Here is a 22500-nt window from a genome sequence, read left to right on the forward strand (position 1 = left end):
GAAAAGAACCATTGACCATGCCAAAAGAGAAAAAATATATTTTGAGTGAGGAAAAGAAGGGTTCAATTCTGGCTTTACTGGCAGAGGAGTGATGCAGTGGAGTGATGCAGAGGAGTGATGCAGAGGAGTGATGCAGTGAGCATCAGGTTATTTCCATCCGTAACATTTCAAACACAGCAGTTCATAACAACATGGTCAAACAGCAGACATTGGGGACGACAAAGCTACAGACCGGCAGAGGGCGAAAACGACTCTCCACTGATCGGGAGGACCGCCAACTCATTCGAATGTCACTCAACAACCGTAGGATGACAACAAGTAATACAAAAAGAATGGCAAACGGCAGCTAGGGTGAAGGGCACGGCGAGGACGGTTCGAAACAGGCTCCTTGGGGCAGGGCTGATGTCGTGCAAAGCTAGAAGAAACCCCATCATCAATGAGAAGCAAAGAAGAGCCAGGCTGAGGTTTGCAAAAGACCATAAGGACTGGACTGTAGAGGACTGGAGTAAGGTCATCTTCTCTGATGAATCAATTTCAGTTTTGCCTAACAGCTGGTAGTCTAATGGTTCGATGGAGACGTGAAGAGGCCTACAAGCCACAGTGTCTCGCACCCAATGTGAAATTTGGTGGAGGATCGGTGATAATCTGGGGGTGCTTCAGACGCATGAATCAAGCCACGCATGTACAAGGTTGTCCTGGAAGAAAAATGGTTTCCTTCTGCTCTGACAATGTTCCCCAACTCTGAGGATTGTTTTCCCAGCAGGACAATGCTCCACGCCACACAGCCAGGTCAATCAAGGTGTGGATGGATCAAGACCCTGTCATGGTCAGCCCAATCTCCAGACCTGAACCCCATTGAAAACCTCTGAAATGTGATCAAGAGGAAGATGGATGGTCACCACCACCAAAACTGAGGTGCTTTTTGCACCAGGAGTGGCATAAAGTCACCCAACAGCTATGTGAAAGACTGGTGGAGAGCATGCCAAGACACATGAAAGCTATGATTGAAAATCAGGGTTATTCCACCAAACATTGGTTTCTGAACTCTTCCTAAGTTAAATTATTAGTATTGTATTGTTTAAAATGAATATTACGGTAACTTGTTTTCTTTGCATTATCCAAGGTCTGAAAACGGCATCTTTTTTGTTATTTTGACCAGTTCTCATTTTCTGCAAATAAATTCTCTAAATGAAAATATTGGTATTTGGAATTTGGGAGAAATGTTGTCAGTAGTTTATAGAATAAAACTCAAATGTTCATTTTACTCAAACACATACCGATTAATAGTAAAACCAGAGAAACTGATCATTTTGCAGTGGTCTCTTAAATGTTTCCAGAGCTACATACCCAGCCATCACCTTGTCTTGAGATGTCTTAATTAACCAAAATAAGACATTTTGTCTGTCAAATGTGTCTTAAGATGTCTCGAGACAAGGTGATGGCTGGGTATGTATGTATGTATTATTCTTCTCACCTCTACTTTCTCCACCACCTGCTTGCCGAAGGAGCAGACCTTTGTAGAGGAGGTGATGATCATGTTCTCAGAGCTCTCATACTGACTGGACACACCATAGAAGAAGCTGCTGTCATCCTGCAGGTTGGCACTCAGATCAGCCTGCAGAGGAAACAAACAACCTGTCAGGCAAACCGTCGAACAACCTGTCGGTCTTACCAAGACCAAGAGCGATTGGTCGAACAACCTGTCAGTCTTACCAAGATGATAAGGGATAAGGCGAACAACCAATCAGTGTTAACAAGACGAGAGAGGTCAAATGTATTGGTCAAATTAGTCATGCTTTGGTGGACACATCAATGCAAAAGTGAATAGCTACCTGCACACAGTATGCAAGGGTATTCCTGTCTTTCAATACTGTCAGGTTCTTCAGATTATAGACCGTGCTTCAAGGAACACGTGTGTGTGTGTGTGTGTGTGTGTGTGTGTGTGTGTGTGTGTGTGTGTGCGTGTGTGTGTGTCAGCTATGCTAAACATATTCACCAGAGTGTGACACTCAGCTCAACAAAGCCTGCAACTGATTCTCCGCAAAGCCGAGCAACATCCACTGGCCTGGCCCCTGTTGACTTAGCTTAGGCTGCCAATCCAGCCTCTGCATTCCCAAGATGCTGTGTGTCTAGCTAGTGTCTGTGGGCCACACTACCGTCTGGGCCTGTTGGTCAGGTGGATCTGAGCCTCTTGCTGTCTGAGGAGGTAGACGTTTCCCTTGAACACTGAGACCGTCTTTCCTGATTCATCTCATCTCTCGTTAAGGCCGGGGTTGTGTTTAGGGTAATCTGGTGCTAGATCTGTGGTTAAAGGCGATGTCTACTTTGAGCTGAGGTGTCATCTCCGACACTGAGGGTGCGGGGGGTTTACCTTTTCCCCTCTCAGGCTCTTGTCACCTAATAGGCCATTACTCCAGCGCTTACAGCCTCTCTTCATCTCTTCATTGCACTCTTTGTCTTCATCGCCCCCTCCCCTAATTCCCTCATTTGTCTTCATCCCCTGGGCCCTGTGACCCTCCCCGAACCTGTGCTCCCACCAGCTCCCCCGCACTCCCCCCGTTCCTTAACGGCCTGCGAGGGAATTCATCCAATTACAATCAACAGCCCGCAATTGGCTGATTCGATCAGTGGGGCTGGGCTCGCTGTGTAACAATTTACAAGGGCCGGCTCAAATCGGATTCTCTCGGCACTTCAAAGGCGCGAGACAATCCGTTAGGACAGGGCCACGGGCGCTCCGGGGAGCGGGCAGGGTTCGGCCAGGGAGCTGGAAATTCAATCTAGAATGCCATAGCTTTGGAGACAGGCCAGCCGCCTGTCACCGTTGCCATGCCAACCCTGCGCCTCAGGACACCCCGAGTCATGACCCAGTGCCGGAGCCGGGGTTGCATCGAACAGCCTTTTCTCTTTATGATGAAGTAAATGAGGTAAAAGTCAGCTCAGAAATGTGGCTGTTTTTTGTTCTTGTGTTTACGCCCCCAGAGTGCAGGGTGATGAGATGCCCAGCTGTTTGCGTGTTTGTTTGTCTGTTTGTTTGGTTACGGATGCCATGGGGACTGCAGAGGCCCCCCCTCAGGACACAATAGCAGACAAGATGATGAAGTGATTTAGCCGGAGCGCTCATATGAGCTTGTTTTCTCCACTGACTTGCATAATGTCGTAGGTACTTGACTCCCGGGCACTGACATGAAGTAAGAGAGAGAGTGTCCTATTGATGAACGGCCTGCTGGACACATGCCCCTCTCCTCTTCCCTCTCTCTCTCTCTCTCTCTCTCTCTCTCTCTCTCTCTCTCTCTCTCTCTCTCTCTCTCCCTCTCTCTCTCTCTCTCTCTCTCTCTCTCTCTCTCTCTCTGTCTCTCTGTCTCTCTCTCTCTCTCTCTCTGTCTCTCTCTCTCTCTCTCCCTCTCTCTCTCTCTCTCTCTCTCTCTCTCTCTCTATCTATCTCTCTCTCTCTCTCTCATGATATACAGCTCTTTCCCGCCTACCCCTGCATCAAATGCCATGGCTCTCAGCAGCTGCCTCTCCCAAGGGGTGGAGATGGGTGCTTCCAGTGGGGTGTCACTTGCCAATGTCTTTTATCCCTCCACAATAAATAATGTTACAGTCATGAGGCATGTGACCTCGCGCACAAGCCAGCAGGGGAGACGAACTGGACCGGGATGATGGGACTAGGAACATGACATTCAAGCAATTGACGACAACAATCTCCATTCTGCGGATTATAGCAAACAATGTGTTAGGGCTTTCAGAGGCAGTGGGGTGTGTGGGCTGTGCAGAGAGGAGTGTCAGGTGGTGGCCACTGACCGGTGAGATGAGATGGACACAGTGGACTCATCCCATTTCATCCCCATCTCTCTCCCTCCTTCCTTCCCTTCCTCTCCCACTCACTCCCTCTCTCCTCTCGTCTATCCCTACCTCCCTATACATTGTTTCCTCCCTCTCTGTCCCTCTTTCTCTCCTCTTTATTTTATTTTTTTCATTCTCTCTAATCAAGCCGACCCTCTCTCTCAATGGGCTGGCGAAGGGGGCAGGGGGGGGGGGGGGGTGATCTATAAATAAGTGGATGCGTGTGGGGTGGGTTCAGCCTAATAGCGAGGGGACAGGTGCCCAGGCTCAGATTTCCCCAGTGAAAGAGCAGCCCTGCCACTCTCCCGCCCAAGGCTGCTGTCACACACACACACACACACACACACGCAGACGGATGCATGCACACACACGCACACACAGACCATGGATGCACGCACAGGCATACACACACACACACACACACACACGCACACACACACTGTGCCCCCACTGCACTCCCATGCCCTCTATACTTGCTGTGCCCACCAGCGGACTTAATCAATTACTTTTAATTAGTTTTAACTCTAAATCTTCCATAAATTCCTTTAAAAGCTATCCCAACACAGTTAACAAAAAGGTCATCATCAGCTGACAGGTGCTACAAAAAACATTGAACACAGTTAATACTCTCTTATAGTTCACCTGTTTGGCTTTGAGAGAATCCTAACACAAAAGGCTTACCCAGAACTTGACGAGGAAGAAAGCGGTGGGCGGTCCCTTCTCAAACAGCTCCTTCAGCCCTCCCTTCTTCTCTGGGAACTTGTCGTATATCTGCCTGATGTCCACTGCCTCCAGGTAAGGGTCAGTGAAGGTGGGGTTGGACTGACCGATATGTACAAACAGGTGCTTGTTGAACTGCATAAGAAAGGGGTAAGAAGAAGAAGAAGATACTGGATATTTAGGAAAAACAATAATGGAATGACAATTAGCCAAAGTGTGGATTGAAGTCTGCCCTCCTTTCAGGGTAAGGCACCAAATCTGTAACTTTAAAATGTTGGTAACTCACGGTCTTTTACACTGATGTTAAAGCTGACGCATTGTCCCTGTCATATAAATGAGGGAATGGAGGGAATGGGGGGAGAGAATCGGACAATGCGAGGGGCTTCTAAATAATTAAATAAATAAATAATTTTGCCATTTAGCAGACGCTTTTATCCAAAGCGACTTACAATTACGAATTACAGGGACATTCCCCCTGGAGTAACTGAGGGCTAAGTGCCTTACCCAAGGGCACACTAGTAGTGGTGTGGCTTCAGGCGGGATTTGAACTCACAACCTTCCGATCCCAAGTCCAACTCACTATCCACTAGACCACCACTACCCCCAACTGGCTTCTACAACAACACTCACATTCTCGGGGTCCTGGGGTTGCTCCAGGAAGGCGGAGAACTCCAGCATGCGGAGCTTGGAGCTGGCAATACTGCGACCCTGCCATGGGGGGGTGCCGGGCGACATGGACAAGCCTGCCGTGCTCTCGTACCCTGGGGTGGGGGGGGTCAGGGGCAAAATACAACATTATGCTCAGAAAAATGTTGCCACATACTGGCTATTACTCAGAGCTTTGTTGGAGCCCTTCATCATTATCTTATGTATCTCATCGGCAGCCGAGCATGACAGGGTCTGTCGACACGTGACGACTGAGAAAACCCACCTGTTATAGGGGGCGGGCCGGTGGCTTGCATGGCGTAACTCTGCTGGGAGAAAGGCTTAATGCTGTGGACACAAGACAGGCAGGGAGGACACGTTACACCCTCACCCTCGTGAACCGTGCAGCAGACACACGCAGCCGGGACCCTAATTGGACCGGCTGACCTTAAAGACACTGGAGAGACCTAGTAAAAGCTAGGAAAACACTTCTGTCTTCTTTTAATTGCTCCACATTCAGACACACATACACACCCCCCAAAAAGGGAGAGCAACTTACTCTTCCGGACCCCCTGGCTGTCCTGCCATGCCATGCCAAAACTGGAAAAGAAAACACAGAAACATATTTTATTACACGCACACACACACACACACACACACACACACACACACACACACACACACACACACATGACACACACATAAGTTCAGATCCTAGGCAGGGTGGTTCAGGTAAGTGTAGCCTAGGCCCTAGGGAGGGGGGGTCAGGTAAACTCACTCACCCCACCAGCAGTGGGATACGCCGGCCTGGACAGCCCTTGGAAAGCCATCTTGTTCTGGAAGGCGGTGGCTGAGATGATCTGGGCTGAGGACATGGAGGCCATACTCTGGAGGGCCTTGTCTTTGGCAGCCTGGTCCTGTAGACACAGAGAGCAGCAAGGTCCCAGAGGTCACACACAGGTTCCATTTTTGTCAGCACCCCAATTCAAAGGAACACTAGCTCCCCAATGTCGTTGGTTGCAAGAGTGAACTTTATTGTTTTGGCAGAGGCTGGGCAGTGTTGACAAGCAGCCTATGTCTCTGCTAGAGGTCACAGTGAGAGATGGGCACTGGGAGGGCTAGCTAACGCTAATGCTAACGGCTAATGCTAACACTAATGCCATCACTAATGAAATGGTGTGAGATGACATGACCTACCAGAGACAACAGTGTCATTCCTATCTATGGTCAAGCCATTATTGTCCCATGTTTGTATCCACTGTGTTGACTTCAGCAGTTTCCAAATCATCTGGGACTTGGCTATACACGAGCACTCATAGCCCAGCCCTTTAATGCAAGGCCACCCGGTGCATTCTTGTTCCCAGAACTGGCCAACACAAGGGCATAGCTGAAATATGGGGAGTACATCTGGTAGTGTTCTCAGTTACAAGAAAGACCTATTTAAAAAGGCCTGACAGACGGCCACCCTGTGACCAATGCCGGGCCCTGCCAGCTGAGCCGGAATGGCCGCCGTCCAAGGTGACGGGGAGCTGTGTACCGCCTGGTGTGCATGTGCGCGTGCTCTGAGAAATGTAAACTGAGAAAGTGCTGGGGGACAGGGGGAAGATGTGTAAGCTTGAACCCACCAAACAGGAACACTTTTATTTAGATACTTACCAAATGAAATCCCTGGAAGGAACAATACAGAGATTAATTTGTATCCTGACAAATGCATTTATTTATAAGCATGCACAGCAAGCCTCGGGGATGCTAGAATGTATTCACATTGACTAGGCTAATTTGTAGGGATGCATCATCTGGACTGAGCATTTCATATAGCACATATTCATATAGCACATATTCATATAGCACATATTCATATAGCACATATTCATATAGCACTCATATAAATTAGGGGGTGCGACTGCCACTCTCCGTTTCATTTTGTTTGGACTCTCTATATTGTTTGTATTCAAATTCAGAACTGCTGCCTTAACAGGAGTAGTGACACTCTTCTTCCATGGGATTAAAAGAACAGAAAAGGACAGTTCCAAAATCTAAATAAGTCTGAATGTTTTCAGATCTCAAAAGTAGTGAAATGGCGATATAATGCCTTGTGTACATCAGGTTATATGCCTCAATGCCAAACATATAGAAAAGATTGGCACGGAATACTATCGGGAATTCTATATAACATTTGCAATATTTACAATATTTTCTATTATTTTTGGCATTGGCATATAGCTTGATCTACACACGGTGTGCTAGCATGTGGAATCATATTGCCATTAGAGTACTTAAAGGTCTGAAAGTATCAGACAAATATCGTTAGATGTTGGAGTGTTAAGCCCAATGCACACGGCCCCGATTTTGTCGCACCGCCGAATTCGATTCCATTGTTTTGAATGAGACAATGCACACGGCGTGCGATGCGATTTTATCGCACGACAACATTCGATTCTCCATTCACACCAATTGAAATAATTCAAAGAATTGAGAATCGAATGTTCGGCGGTGCGACAAAATCGGGGGCCGTGTGCATTGGACTTTATGGAGTGTTAAATCTCAGTTAGAGAGGAGGGGTAAGAGCAGGCTGTGCAAGCACACTTTGACTCAAGAAAGTCAAACAGCATGACAATGCCCCGCTTCCCAGAACACACATTACAAAATCCCTACACAACACCCCAAAAGCATTGTAGACTCCTAAAACACCAGCAAGCAAGCCCACTCCAAATGAACAGCATAGCTCATGCTGCAGCAACCATCGAAGTTGAAGGGGTAGAATGGTAGTAGTCGAGTACAGTGGTTCCACTTTAAGTGGCCTGGTGGTCGCCATAAAGCTACGAATCCATTGTATTAGGCAACTATAAAATTCTTGGAATTATAACAAACATGCTGTTCTACCCACATCAATTATATAGGTGCAACTTACAGTAAGTCAATGCCACAATACAATAGCCTACAATGTTTATGTTTCAAATAGGGGGGGAGACTCACGTAGCGTACCTTCAGTTTGACCTGGATCTCCCTGGCCTTCCGCCGCGCCAGCACCTGGATGTGGCTGGACACCTGCAGGAGAGAAGCCCTGTTACAACATACTCTCACCCCCAACATACATGCGGTTTGTCCGTGTTTGGGGAAACCCTCTGAAGAACCATTTCTTGTTCCATGTGCAGTATAACCAATGGGTTCTCCTATTAGGCTGAATAACCTTTTTGGTTCCAGGTAGAACCTTTTTTAACTGGTCAAAACACAGAATACAGTTCATCTGTGGCATAATAGAGAGTGGGATAAGGCCAGTGGCAGAGCCATTATATCTACAACACATGAGAGATGTTTGCAAACATCCTCCATGTTGGCACTAGAGGTTCCACAGGAATCACAGTCGAATTCTCATTCTTTAAAGATGGTTATTGAGTCTTTTTTTAGAGCCATACAATGTCTGAATCGATAACTGAGTTGGCCAAACTGTGACTTTAATCAATCTAATGTAGGTGGCTCTGGCCACTGGTAGACCAGTAGATGTCCCTCTTCCCCTTTGACATCTACTGTACACCCACCGTCCCAGCCAACGCTGACCCCTCTCCTCTCCACTCCTCCTCCCATCCTAACTTCAAATAAGAGCCCGTCGACCCCCCTTCTCTCCCTCTCTTTCTCTCTGTGTAATGCCATATCACTTAGTGCCAATACATCAGTCAGTCACTGCATACCAAGTCCCATGGTCTAGATAGAGTTCCAAATCCCTGCCCCTAGCCAGCCCTTCTACTCTCCTCTCCTCTATCCCTCCTCTCTCTCTCTCTCTCCCATACGGATCCTGTATTCCCTGGCTTCTTGCTCTCCTAACGAGGCTGTGGCTACGTGAGGTGGTGAAGAAACACACTGACATCCGATCCCGTAGCATCTGTAAGGGAGGGGGTGAGAATGGAGGGGTGGTGAGAACGGAGGGGTGGTGGTGAGAGTTGGGGGTCAGGGGCTCGATAGGAGCGTAAGCGTATGTTCCCACTGTCATTGCAGCCTCTCATGTGCGTCTTTTTCAACGCTGTGATTGGGGAAGACAGCGAAGACAGCTCGGACAGACGGTGTGGTTGTGCAAGGGTCACGGCTCAGGGGAAAGTGCTACTCACCTGCTTCCTCGTTCGTGTCTTCCCTGTACGTAGCTTGATGTACCTTGCGATCAGCTCGTTCCGTCCTGTAAAAGCCAGTGAACAGAAGTTAGTTTTTCAACGTGTCTAAGGCGATGGTGCGTTTCAGAAAGAAGCATGATAAAGGAAACATAAAGTTATCAAGCAGAAATGCTTGAAATGTAGAAGTTTGACCTGTTAGTTTACGCCCTTTACGATCCCCAGTATCAATTTCACAGAGGGCCAAAGGTATGGCTATGGTATGAGTAGGATGGAGGGATGAGATAGAGGAAGAGGATGTTTTAACTGCAAGGAATTAAAATGTTTACTGTGGCTAACTCATCATCATTAAGCTGTACGTGCCTGGCTGGCCAAATTAAATCAGGAGTAGGGGGTGGGGGTGGTAGAGGTGGCTTAGTTGAGTTTCTGTGTGTGTGTGTGTGTGTGTGTGTGTGTGTATGTGTATGTGAGTGTGCATGCACTTGCGTGTGAGTGTGCTCCATAAAAATAAGAGTGTAAGAGTGTTTGTAACTGTATAAGTATGTATCAGTTCCAGTGTGTATCTATGAGTGTGTGTGTGTGTGTGTGTGTGTGTGTGTGTGTGTGTGTGTGTACCCTCGTCAGGGTGCCCTGTGTGGCTGTGCTGCTGACAGACAGGTCACATTGGCGGAGCAGGTGAAGGGGGCGGCCATGCGATCCCGGGCCGGGCTCAGAGCAGACACGCCACCGCCACGGGCGGGTGACGAAGGAGGCCTGGCCTGGAGAGGGCAGCCTGGCAGCTGGTGTGTGTGTCAATGTTTATAGAATATGCCTTTTACGCCCGCAGTAAATCTTGGGCTTGTTCCTCCATCAAGAGTCTGGTTACATGGTGCAATAGTCATGTGGCCTTTCACCTCCGCTGCACACACACGTACTGTATGCACACACACACACACACACACACACACTCTGCAGTAGAGAGAGTGACAGTGGAGCATACACACACGCACGCACGCACAGACACACACACACACACACACACACACACACACACACACACACAGACTGCTCTAGAAGGAGGTGACTTTGCACCACCTCTTAAACACGGTAATTTTTCCCCCCGGCACCACATCTCAATGTGAATTAACACAGAGATCGGTCACGCAAGGCAAGCTGGAACAAATGCTGTAAGACTTTCCCTCACATAGTGATGCCTGGGTCAGTACACACTGCCCTCTCCCAGTCCACCAATGACAGCGGCCGGGTAGAGGAAAGGCAACCTGAACCCGGTGGAGCCCAACACCACTGGCAGGCAGTAAAAGTGATCCGATTCGGAGTGGAATGCAAAACATCGTTTCTCCAGCACTCCCGCAAACTCCGCTGCTGGGGATAAGGTTCTGGCAGACGCTGTTTGTCAGACATAACTTTCCACTAATCAATCTTTAAAAGCCTTAAAGTTAAACAGCATAGCTGGTTCACTACTGGCAACTCATGACTGAAGCAGCAGCTGGACTGGCAGCGAGGGGTCCTGGAAGCCGATTGGACAATGATTCAGATTCTGCGAAGTAGTGGCGCGGCACTGCTCACATTCACAAAGGAGGAAAATGAAGAAAGGCAATGCTGCTAACGGCGTCTCCCAAAACTATACACACAGTCATGCGTGCACACACACACACAACACACACAAGTACACACACACACACACATACACACACACAGCTGTAGGGCTTCCTTTGTGTCAGGCTTTTGTGGACTTAAACCCCTCTCTCGGTCCCTGTCTGCTTCCACACACACGGCCCAGTCACGGCACTCATTCACTCTCAATCTTATTTTCATTTCTGGGCCTGGAACCCCTCAAGCGTTCAGTGTTTATCGGAAGGTGCACTCGTCCGTCGATTGTTTGAGGACCTAAATGCATATTTCTCTTAATCCCTTTGGATTAAAAAAGAAGTGTTCCACATTTCTTCCGCAATTGCAGCCCTGAAAGCACAAGAGGTTTTGTTGAGGTGACTTGAGGATGCAGCTGAGAATGGGTTTCAGGTGGGGACACTAGGAGGATACTGGGCCAAGCGGAACGCTTTGTCCACAACCTCTTAGTTCTTGACCTCGAAGGAGCGTTGACTTTACTCAAAACGGTGACTTTACTCAAAAGCTACTATTGTACTAGTTGTTCATTTCGGTAACCACTATGTACTGTATGTAGATGTGCTGTATTCTCACCAATTGGGAAAATACTGTTTGTTCCAAATGAGTGGTCTTGATAAGCACACAATTGTATTCGATCTTAATTGAAGGTTGTGTAGATAACTTTTAAAGTGTCTTTTTTTTGGGCCACTGCACTTAGTCAATTGCTAGTTTTTTTTTAGTTTTCAACTAAAGTAGACCGTGTGACAAACTGTGATTTCTGATGGCTGATTTCACACCATCCGAGCCACCGCCATCAGGCCCCATTCAAAATTAGCCCCATTTATTTGTGAGCATTAAACAGACTCATTGATGACCTGTTAAGAGGTTGATCTTTATGTGTTTATATCAGATGTCCTGCCAGGACCACTCCTTGAATGGGGGATGGGGGGGTGGGGGTGGCAGATCAAAAATACCCCACGTCACAAGTGTAAGATCAGACACAGACACTGAGAAGGAGTCAGTCACACTACGATGAGGTCACCCTGTCCACGGGGGCGATGTGAGGTGGTGTGTGTCTGTGTGTGTGTGCGTGCGTGCGTGGTGGGGGTGGAGCAGATTTTGGCAAACTCAGACAGTACGCCCTTAGTCTCTGGTCCCGGGCCAGTTCGGTGTTGTTTAACTAAGTGGTCAAGGTAACAGAGGTCCATGAGGTCCATGACATCTGATCTTGGAGAAGTTGGTCAAGTCAACAAAGTGACCAGACAGAATAGAACAGCCACCTTGTCCAGACTCCTGTGAATAGGTGATCTAGGAGTACAGAGGCAGACTACAGAGACCCTAACATGTACCCTTAACCCTCACACCCTCACACCCTTCCTAGCCCTGTTTGGGAGAGGTGGTGTGGGGGTCAGTGGAAGGTCACTGGGGTTAGCGGTGGGTGTGGGCAGTGTCACGCGAAGGTGCAGCCCTCCCTCCCCAGGCCTGACTGTCACAAATCTGCCTTCCCTTCCTCCCTCCCTCCTTCCCTCCCTCCCCAGCGGGATGCTGCCTGGTCTGCTCTCTTCTCTCCAGCCCAGCTGCATTCCACACATACCTGCACACTGACTGGCCTGCACCGGGCCCTGCATCTGCTCAGCTGCCCTATCCATGTGTGTGTGTGTGTGTGTGTGTGTGTGTGTGTGTGTGTGTGTGTGTGTGTGTGTCTGTGTGTGTGCGTGTGTGTGTGTGTGTGTGTCTGTCTGTCTGTCTGTGTGTGTGTGTGTGTGTGTGTGTGTCTGTGTGTGTGTGTGTGTGTGTGTGTGTGTGTCTGTCTGTGTGTGTGTGTGTGTGTCTGTCTGTCTGTGTGTGTGTGTGTGTGTGTCTGTCTGTGTGTGTGTGTGTGTGTGTGTGTATATCTGTGTGTGTGTGTGTGTCTGTCTGTCTGTCTGTGTGTGTGTGTGTGTGTGTCTGTCTGTGTGTGTGTGTGTGTGTGTGTGTCTGTCTGTCTGTGTGTGTGTATGTGTGTGTCTGTCTGTCTGTGTGTGTGTGTGTGTGTGTGTGTGTGTGTGTGTCTGTGTGTGTGTGTGTGTCTGTGCGTGCGTGTGCACGTGTGTGTATGCTCCACTGTCACTCTCTCTACTGCAGAGTGTGTGTGTGTGTGTGTGTGTGTGCGCGCGTGTGTGTGCGCGTGCGCGTGCACGTGTGCGTGCACGTGTGTGTTTGTATGTGTGAGTGTACACTATGTGTGTGTGTGTGCGTATATGTGTGCGCATACAGTACGTGTGTGCTTGCACAATTAAACCCCTTGACCACATACACTCACCCTCAAGGTCACCTCATGCCCATCACTCTCTCAGTCACCATACACAGCGAGAGCACCCTGTGGATGCAGGTCAACACGGGTCCTCTGTGGCTCAGTCGGTAGAGCATAGTGTTAACAACGTTACGGTTGTGGGTTTGATTCCGGCCGGGACCATATATACTGAAGGATGTATCCACTAACTGCAATGTAAGCTGCTTTGGATACGTATACTGTATATATATATGATATTATTCTGGGTTAAATGATTGAAAATGATGAACTCTCCACAGGTCTTCTCTTCATTCTATTGGTTCAGCTTTGAATCGAAATCACTGGCCATCCTATGTCCCGCCCATCTTCCAACATCTCTTCTCATTGTCTCCGTGGACAGTGACGTTCCCAAACTTCCACAACCCTTCTAGAAGGAAGAAGCCAAACATGCCTGAGTGTGTGTGCTTTGTGTGTGTGTGTGTGTGTGTGTGTGTGTGTGTGTGTGTGTGTGTGTCTGTGTGTCACACACACACAAACCCATCTCTGTTAAGACAGTGACCACATCAAGACCCCTCTCTGAACACACACACATCTGCCCGCCATAAGGCTTCCACCAGCACATGTGCCTCTCTGTCTGTGGACGAGAACAAGGGTCACATTTAGGCAGCTGGAATGTGTTGGCAGGGTGTGATTTACCCTCCGATAGAGACGGGGCAAGGAGGAGAGTCAGGACAAGGCCACTGGCTACTGCGGTTCTCTACGACAGAGAGGCTGATATCCCTTTAAATATATAGTATCTAAAATTGCCTGTGGCTGTATATTCTTTCCCTTTGTGAGCGTGATGCACCAGGCTAGGCCTACTAGGCTTTCTCGGGAATAAAACTCACCTGCCATAACTGCTGTGTTACCTCAATGCTACTTTTGCTACTGTAAGTTTAAAACATGAGCTAACCTACCAGAGGAGGGTATAGTGGAGACAAACACTGGCCCATGTTCCAATGCTTCCATACCCCTTTCTTGAAGAAATCACAGATCGAACGCAGTTGAATAGGTGTAAGCAGGGGCTCCACGACACAGCTTTTACCAATCGAGCCAAGCCAGTTCAGGGATGACTCTAAACAAAGGAGGAGGGAAGGAAGGATACATTTCCTAAGGCCCCTGGACACAGACAGAGAAAGAGACACACAGACAGACACAGACAGATAGACAGACAGACAGACAGACACAGCACTGTCTGGCTTCCAGGAGCACCTCAGCAGAAAGGCTGTGAGGGTTCCTCGAAGTCCTCTGAGAGGATCCTGTCACATGTTAGTGCGAAGGTCAGCGTCTCTAGGCTAAGGTTACAGGGGGAGGGTCAGGTTCAGGGTCCCGCCCATGTAACTGACTGCCCCCCCCCCAACTAACATCGCCTCAAGAGGCGCTCAAATGTCCCCCCTAACACCGTCTCCACCCCGCTAGTGCGCCCTGTGTCCACCCTCGGGTCTCCAATCACACATGACACGATACCACTAACTCTAACCCTAACCAGTGGGCCTCTGGTTCTGCAACACAAGCACTTAAGGCAAAGACACACACTCAACACAAACATGCAAGACGCATATTCATAGGGCAGCAGTGGAAGGCAGGGTTGAATGCTGTGTGTTAAACCAGTAAAAAAACATAGCTCAGGAAGATTGGCCAAGAGTCATCAGTGAATCTCTCACTTGACTGGGAAAGTTCGGACCTGGGTGAGGGATAACCATTACTTTCCATTGACCCGGTTTTCTACATCATATTATTAATGAGTCCTGAGTGGACAGAAAGAGAACTGCCGTTCCATGCTTACAGTGCAATTTGGCTGCATTATAGTCAGCTAACACGATCAACATGTTTACAGGAAGTCAAAACTCGAACCAAGAAAGCAAGGGAAATGCATCTTTGTTATTATACACATTATATTATATAACAAAATTATAAAGCAGGAACATGATCATATGTTCGACCCCTCACTATGGAACAAGCACTCCTGCGTCCCGATTCGCTGAAAACGTATTTAACCACATCTGCGAGGCTTGTGCGTGCTTTCAGGCACATACTAGCCCATTCCAGTGCCAAGGAGATATAAGCTCCCCCCCCCCTAGCATGCTCCTATCCATTCTGAAAGACTTTCACCTGCTATTCATACAAGCTCTTGAGAATTGAGCACATTGAGAATTTAGAACCATGCTAAACTGTCCTCACTGAAAAGTAGTTTAGCAACCTATTTTTACAAGGATGTTGAGTAGTTTCCTTTTAGAACTCCTCGCTAAGCTTTGGCTACTCAGCTTTGGTTACTACACACTCATGCTGTGCTTTTCAAGTTGTTACCTGACATGGGTAGTGAGCATGCCTCTGTATAAGGAGGCAATTGAGTGTCTCCAGGCTTCCAGGGCACAGCCAATAACCAAGAAGGTCTACAGACCTGGGGCCTCATATAAAGCTTGCGTACGCCCAAAAACGTGCGTACGCAACTTTGACGGCAATTTTGGGATTTATACTTGGCTTAAAAATGTGCGCACCTCCACGCACAGTGGGACCCATGCGTACGCACAGAAACTGGAGAAATGAGCAACTGCGACTCCACTGGCAAAAGGATGAAACTCAGGAAACACTTTGAAATGGAAATCTTAGTTATATACACCATGTGCTGTACACTACACACTGCAGTATGGTGCAACACATCGAATGGTTGTTTATTCAATGTGGTAATATGTTTGTATCTGTCACTATATATACAACAAAAACATACATAAATGAATACACGTTATTCAGCATTAAACAATTGATTTGAAGTAGAGAAGTAAGGACATTCTTCTTATTTTTCGGTCTTGAGGTGGCCATTTCTCTGTATAACCTACAGTTTGGTTATTCAATGAGATATTCCTCTAGAACAGCTTTTTGGCTCCTGTATGCAGGCAATAGTGAAATAGAAAATGCAAGAAATATTCACCCATAATGAACTTGCACTCTTTTTCATAATGCACTTGTAAAAAAAGAAAAAAGAAAAAAAGAAGCTCAGAGTGTGCATAAAACGGAGGCTTTTCCACACAATTTAAATTCCGGGGGAATGGAATAAAGTGAATTATATTTTGCATTGTGTAAAATAAATCGAAATATTACCTCTCACATATTCTATTTGAACATCCTAACTGTACATATTGTATTGACTTGCATCTGTCTGGAAGGAAGACCCTCCCCGAAGCGGATCAACCCTAGCTACATGCAGGTAGTGACAATGGGGCCTCTCCCCCCGGACCCCCCAAGAGTGCAACCTCCTCCCAAACCGGCGACAGCTCGGGACCGCAAGTCTGACACTCGCCTACAAACGGCTTGCTCTCTCTCTACCCCCCTCAGGTGGTAAACACCCCCAGGGAGGCACCCATACTCCCCTGATCTATCCCACAATCCCTCACTAGAGAGTAGGTCCCACAAGCATGTCACTCATGTTAGTAGCCTTTATAAGTCCCATAAGCCCCGGTAGTGGAAAGAGCAAATTCCCGCGCAGGCTAGCGGAGAAAAGTTCTCTGGAAAAAAACTCAAAATAAACCCGTCAGGTTCTCCATCATCGGGTCCCCCCCCCCCCGGGTCCCCACACTGGAGCATGGGGGCTCATTGGCCCTCCAGGTGGAGAGTTGGCGCACGTGCACATTGTCCCTGTGGGTCTTACTGAGTGTGAGACAGGGGTACATACTACAGCTCAAGGACTGTCTCATTTTGTGGGAATGGTGCAGTCCACCGTCCATGAGGACTCAGCCAGAGATGAGATTCTGCGCCCATCGACGGTCCAACATGCTCCTATACTTTTCCTCCAGTGGCCCTAACTTCCCCCACTCCACCAGAACACACAGCCTATCCCTCCTCCTGATAGTCCCGAATTGGTGAGTGAGACCCTGGCGAGTGGAGAGCTCTAGTATCCTATGCACAAGGCCAGTATTCCACCCTCACCCCTAGCTGATGGATCTATGGGTTTGTCCCGGGGAAGGTTAGGGGTTAGCGATGCAAGAGTGCTTGTCCTTTTCGTGAGGGGACTCCTCATCTCCTGATCGCCAGAGGCAAACTGTTAAACTGTTCAACAATATAGGAAATGATTTGTGACTATGTAAATTGCAAATGGGGTTGTAAAAAAAGAGTTATTACAAAAAAATTCATAAAAAAACATAATCACATCTCCTCATATTCTTCTCGTCATAGCTATGCATAGTACCTGAGGGCACAGCTGCCCTCAAACCCCAGTAACACACTTCATTTATCAAACTGGGCTCTGAAAAGCCTCTCTACCCGCTGGATCTCCGTTACTTTACATGCCTGTCATTAGCTTCAACGTGGCATAGCAGAACATGGAGCTGTGGAAGCCTGGAAATGTTTTCGTTGGCAACGCATGTCGAATTACTGACCGCTGCACAAAACCTCCACAATATCCGTGACACTGTCCTTAACAAGCGAACTAATATCTCCAATGAGCAACAGGCATGATGGGCCAGCGCAATGCAAAGTATTATGAGAAAAAATGCCATGAATGCATGAGGAATATGAGACAAAAACATTCCCCTCGATTTAAGGATTTACAATGGATGGGTTAGGGTTAGGGTTAGGGTGGAGGAGGATCCAGGCGCAGACAATTTAGTTAACAGTTCTGAATCTCAATATCCCATTGTTTGTTGTCTAAAATATCACATGACTCATTCAATGTTTTAAAGGGGAACTTCAACCAAAAATGTTGAACATGCGCTTCTTCATCTATGGAATCATTGGTACATGATTCCGATCTTATGTATTCGATCATACAGCCCATATAGCAGAGGAGACTAAATATTGCTTAAAATTCATTAACATTATTTTTTTACCATTTCATTCACCGCCATTGAAAATATTCTCAGCATAGTTGATTCCTCTTGAATGCACTATGCTGAGAATACTTTTTATAAAAGCATAGACCCTTGCATAGACCCTCAGCATAGACCCTTCAATTATCAATGGCATAGACAGAGACATTTGGTCCTGATCCTTAGGTGTGAATAATAAGTGTACCTCTTAATCAAATTAGCATTTATTTGGAGTTTGAATAAGTTGAGTTGTTGCAATGTGTCGAGAGAGCCGTGGGTGACCCTGACAGCGTTGATAGAGGGGTGTGGGGTGGGGGTGGAATGGAGTTTAGCCGTTTAGGTGCGATGGGGGGTGGGGTGAATGTGTGTGCTCAGTCTTGTCTCTTTTCTCATGTCGTAAATCCGGGCTCGCCGCGAGGCTGGGGTGAACTTGGGGAGCAGCTGTAGGTTATCTGAAAGGCAGACAGACCCACTGACAGAATGACGGACAGACGGAGGGAGGGGGAACTCTGGCAGAGAGAGAGTGTGTGTGTGTGTGTGTGTGTGTGTGTGTGTGTGTGTGTGTGTGTGTGTGTGTGAGAGAGAGAAAGAGAGACGTGTGGTGGGGGTGGGACAGGGTGCATGGGGGGCTGGTAAATCACAGAAATAGCAGGGAACAAAGGAGGGAGGCATAAAGACACACACTAAACACACACACACCCACACACACACACACACACACACACACAGGGACAGGTGCAGAGCGCAAGTGCCCTGGAGCTGCCGCAAGACACCGCCGCTACCTTGGTGTTTATTTGTCTCCCCTCCCTCCAGGCGTTCAAAGGGTAAACGTCTATTCTGGTATAGGGTTACCGCCGAGCTGCCTTGAACCCCCCGGCTCCGAGCAAATACCATTCCTGACGGGCCAACGTTCTCCCTGGCGCGCATCACCCGCCCCTGACCCCCATGGGGAGGAAGGGGCACCTCAGCGCTCACCCACAGCCCACCCCCCCACACACCCTCCACTCCGCTCCCCTCCCCTGACACAGAATGTGACACCTGCCCCCTCTCCTCTGCCCCCATTATTGCAGGCTTTATAAGGGTTTATGGGTTGATCAGTGGATGGCGGTGACCTCGACAGGCCTGCTAGCCAGCTAGCTCGCTCGCTAGCACGGCCGCGATGCTAATGCCGGCTAATGGCTAAAGGCTAACGGCTAAGGCCTTGGCACAGTGACGGGGGGGTGGGGGCGATGACAGATCTCGTCAGATAAGCACACCATCAATACCCGCCCGCCCTATGAATGATTTGGGCCCCTCGCTTCTCCACCAGAGATCCGCTATCAAACAGTTGCAATGTAGCAGCTATCAGCAAGCCATCTGTTATCAACCATCTATCAGCAAGACAGTCACAGTATGGAATCTGAGTTCACAAGCACTTGATGTTAGTCAGTATGTCCTTTTATATTCTGTAAGAAACACCTTTCTTATCAAAATATTTCTCTTCAATGTAATATGATATTTTTTTTTACTAACTTGACCCCAACATTCTACCTCAACATTCTACCCCAACATTCTACCCCAACATTCTACCTCAACATTCTACCCCAACATTCTACCTCAACATTCTACCTCAACATTCTACCTCAACATTCTACCTCAACATTCTACCCCAACATTCTACCCCAACATTCTACCCCAACATTCTACCTCAACATTCTACCTCAACATTCTACCTCAACATTCTACCTCAACATTCTACCTCAACATTCTACCTCAACATTCTACCCCAACATTCTACCCCAACATTCTACCCCAACATTCTACCCCAACATTCTACCCCAACATTCTACCCCAACATTCTACCCCAACATTCTACCCCAACATTCTACCTCAACATTCTACCCCAACATTCTACCTCAACATTCTACCTCAACATTCTACCCTAACATTCTACCCCAACATTCTACCTCAACATTCTACCTCAACATTCTACCCCAACATTCTACCTCAACATTCTACCCCAACATTCTACCCCAACATTCTACCTCAACATTCTACCCCAACATTCTACCCTAACATTCTACCCCAACATTCTACCCTAACATTCTACCTCAACATTCTACCCCAACATTCTACCTCAACATTCTACCCCAACATTCTACCCAACATTCTACCCCAACATTCTACCCCAACATTCTACCTCAACATTCTACCCCAACATTCTACCCCAACATTCTACCCTAACATTCTACCCCAACATTCTACCCTAACATTCTACCTCAACATTCTACCCCAACATTCTACCCCAACATTCTACCTCAACATTCTACCCTAACATTCTACCCCAACATTCTACCCCAACATTCTACCCCAACATTCTACCCCAACATTCTACCCCAACATTCTACCTCAACATTCTACCCCAACATTCTACCCCAACATTCTACCCCAACATTCTACCCCAACATTCTACCCCAACATTCTACCCCAACATTCTACCCCAACATTCTACCCTAACATTCTAGAGTCGACTGGGTTATTCTTTTCATTTTAGGGATGTTGGAGACACGTAATTAAATAAAGTACGAATACAAGTCAAAGAAATTACAAAAATGGGTCAACCATTAACATCTTAGTCTTGCCCAAGTTGTGTAACGACGGTCATAGTGAGAGTGGGGGAAGGTGATCGACACTGTTCAGAACCTCAGGGGCATGGACAGAGTGTGACACGTTGGACCATCACATACTACAGGACCACATGGAGCCAACAGCTGTGCAGGAAGCCACAGTGGTGTGAAACATGAATATGGTGAAGAGTGGTGGAGAGAGAGCCCCCTGTGGAGAACTGTGCGTGTATGGGTTGGTATAGAGGGGGGGGTGTGTGTGCGTGTGTGTGTGTGTGTGTGTGTGTGCGTGTGCGCCTGTGTGTGCGCGTGCATGCGTGCTTGTGTGTATGCATGTGTGAAGAGGACTGTGTCCATCCATCCACATGTGGGTGGGGTTGAGGAGTTGAGTGCCAGAGGAATTGTATCTAGTGTGACTGATGGGACTGTGAGTGAAGGCATCGTGTGCATTCAAATTGACAAGTACTGCATATTATGTGTGGAAGAGTGATAAGACTGGCAGTGGTGGGCTTGATACATATTGAGAATCATGTTCAAAAGGCCAGTGTCTATCAATGTCAATGTATGGGAGATACAAGGAGAGATGGTGTACACTATATACCTTCAACAGCAAGTCCATAAAATGTTATATGATTAAGTACTATGCCATACCTGGCATACATACAGTACCCCTCAAAAAGTACCAAATACAATTGTTTGCTTGAGCGTGCCTGGAGTGCAAGATGGGCGGGATTTGGCCCTTCTGGGACTATTCCATTGGTTCTCTTGTGCCAGGCTGTTTGAACTCAGGTCTGTATGTATGCACGAGCAACAGTGGACAGCACATACAAAAACTCAGCAGCAGGGAAGCAGAGACAGGAAAGGATGGTGGAGGAAGGGTGGGGGGGGGCGTACCGTACATCTTGCCCTCGTCGGAGAGGATGATCTTCCTGCGTCCGCAGGGCGGGTAGATGGCCAGCGCTTCATGGAAGCTCTGTTCGATGTCGGGGCTCCACACGCCCTCCGCATCGTTCTCTAGAGGCTTGTCCAGAGGCTCGTTCAGCTCCTCGCTTGTGCCCCCAGGGGAGGGGGCCGACTCCCACTCCGCAGACGTGGTGGGGGGCCGGGGGGGGACCACAGGTCAGAGCTGGGGTGGGGAGCCAGGGGAGAGGGGGGGACAATGTCCCAGAGGGGAAGATGGGTAGGTGGGATAGGGTGTGATGGTGAAGTGATGTCCAGGGGTTTTCAGAGAGCAGGACAGGACATGGGAAGATGATCCTATAAGAAAGCAAAATACATAATAACATTGTGTAACACACATACTGTATAATACAGGATGGGGCTAAGAAAAAAGCCATCCTATACTCTAAAGCACATTACCATATTATGTATAGCTGCAACAGATTTTAAGGACTCTTTTGAGATATTGCTGAATTTTCGGCTAACTTATGATTTTGTATATTGAATAGGCTAGGTGCACGATCTCCAACTTCCTGAAAGGCACCTGGCATGAACATATCCTGTCTCACTCTATTGGTTTAATTGATTAATCAGCTGTGCGGTAAACTGTTGGAACACACAGTGCACAGCTGATTAATCAATTAAACCAATAGAGTGAGACAGGATATGTTCATGCCAGGTGCCTTTCAGGAAGTAGTGGAGATCGTGCACCTAGCCTATTCTAAGGGTGTCCATTGATGTACTGTGATTGCTATTGCACATTTTCCCTAACTGTCTAATTTTGACATGGGAAATCTGAGGCATTCAATTCTTAAAATAAATATGAAATAAAAATCAAAACATTCAAGTCAAGTGACGTCAGTCCAAGTAGGTTACGGCTAATCAAAGTGTTAGGTGTTAACTAATGCGGACATAGGGTCATTTGAAGAGCG

At 47.8% G+C, this 22500-nt stretch overlaps 1 protein-coding gene across 1 annotated transcript in view; it reads right to left on the bottom strand.

The window, feature by feature from the left end:
- The window catches only part of tead4 (TEA domain transcription factor 4), a gene marked incomplete at both ends in the record, with an annotated part of 24257 nt that extends 2508 nt beyond the window's left edge, over nucleotides 1-21749 (bottom strand). Inside the window, 9 exons of the mRNA XM_080544664.1 lie at nucleotides 1475-1615; nucleotides 4525-4698; nucleotides 5194-5324; nucleotides 5495-5556; nucleotides 5768-5808; nucleotides 5991-6125; nucleotides 8194-8256; nucleotides 9312-9376; nucleotides 21524-21749. Coding sequence (XP_080400790.1) covers nucleotides 1475-1615; nucleotides 4525-4698; nucleotides 5194-5324; nucleotides 5495-5556; nucleotides 5768-5808; nucleotides 5991-6125; nucleotides 8194-8256; nucleotides 9312-9376; nucleotides 21524-21749 — 1038 coding nt within the window. The remainder of the gene's footprint in view (nucleotides 1-1474; nucleotides 1616-4524; nucleotides 4699-5193; nucleotides 5325-5494; nucleotides 5557-5767; nucleotides 5809-5990; nucleotides 6126-8193; nucleotides 8257-9311; nucleotides 9377-21523) is intronic.
- Nucleotides 21750-22500: the final 751 nt, after the last annotated feature.

This window comes from Nansenia antarctica (assembly GCF_963989245.1).
Source record: "Nansenia antarctica genome assembly, chromosome: 14".
NCBI classification, from domain to species: Eukaryota; Metazoa; Chordata; class Actinopteri; order Argentiniformes; family Microstomatidae; genus Nansenia; species Nansenia antarctica.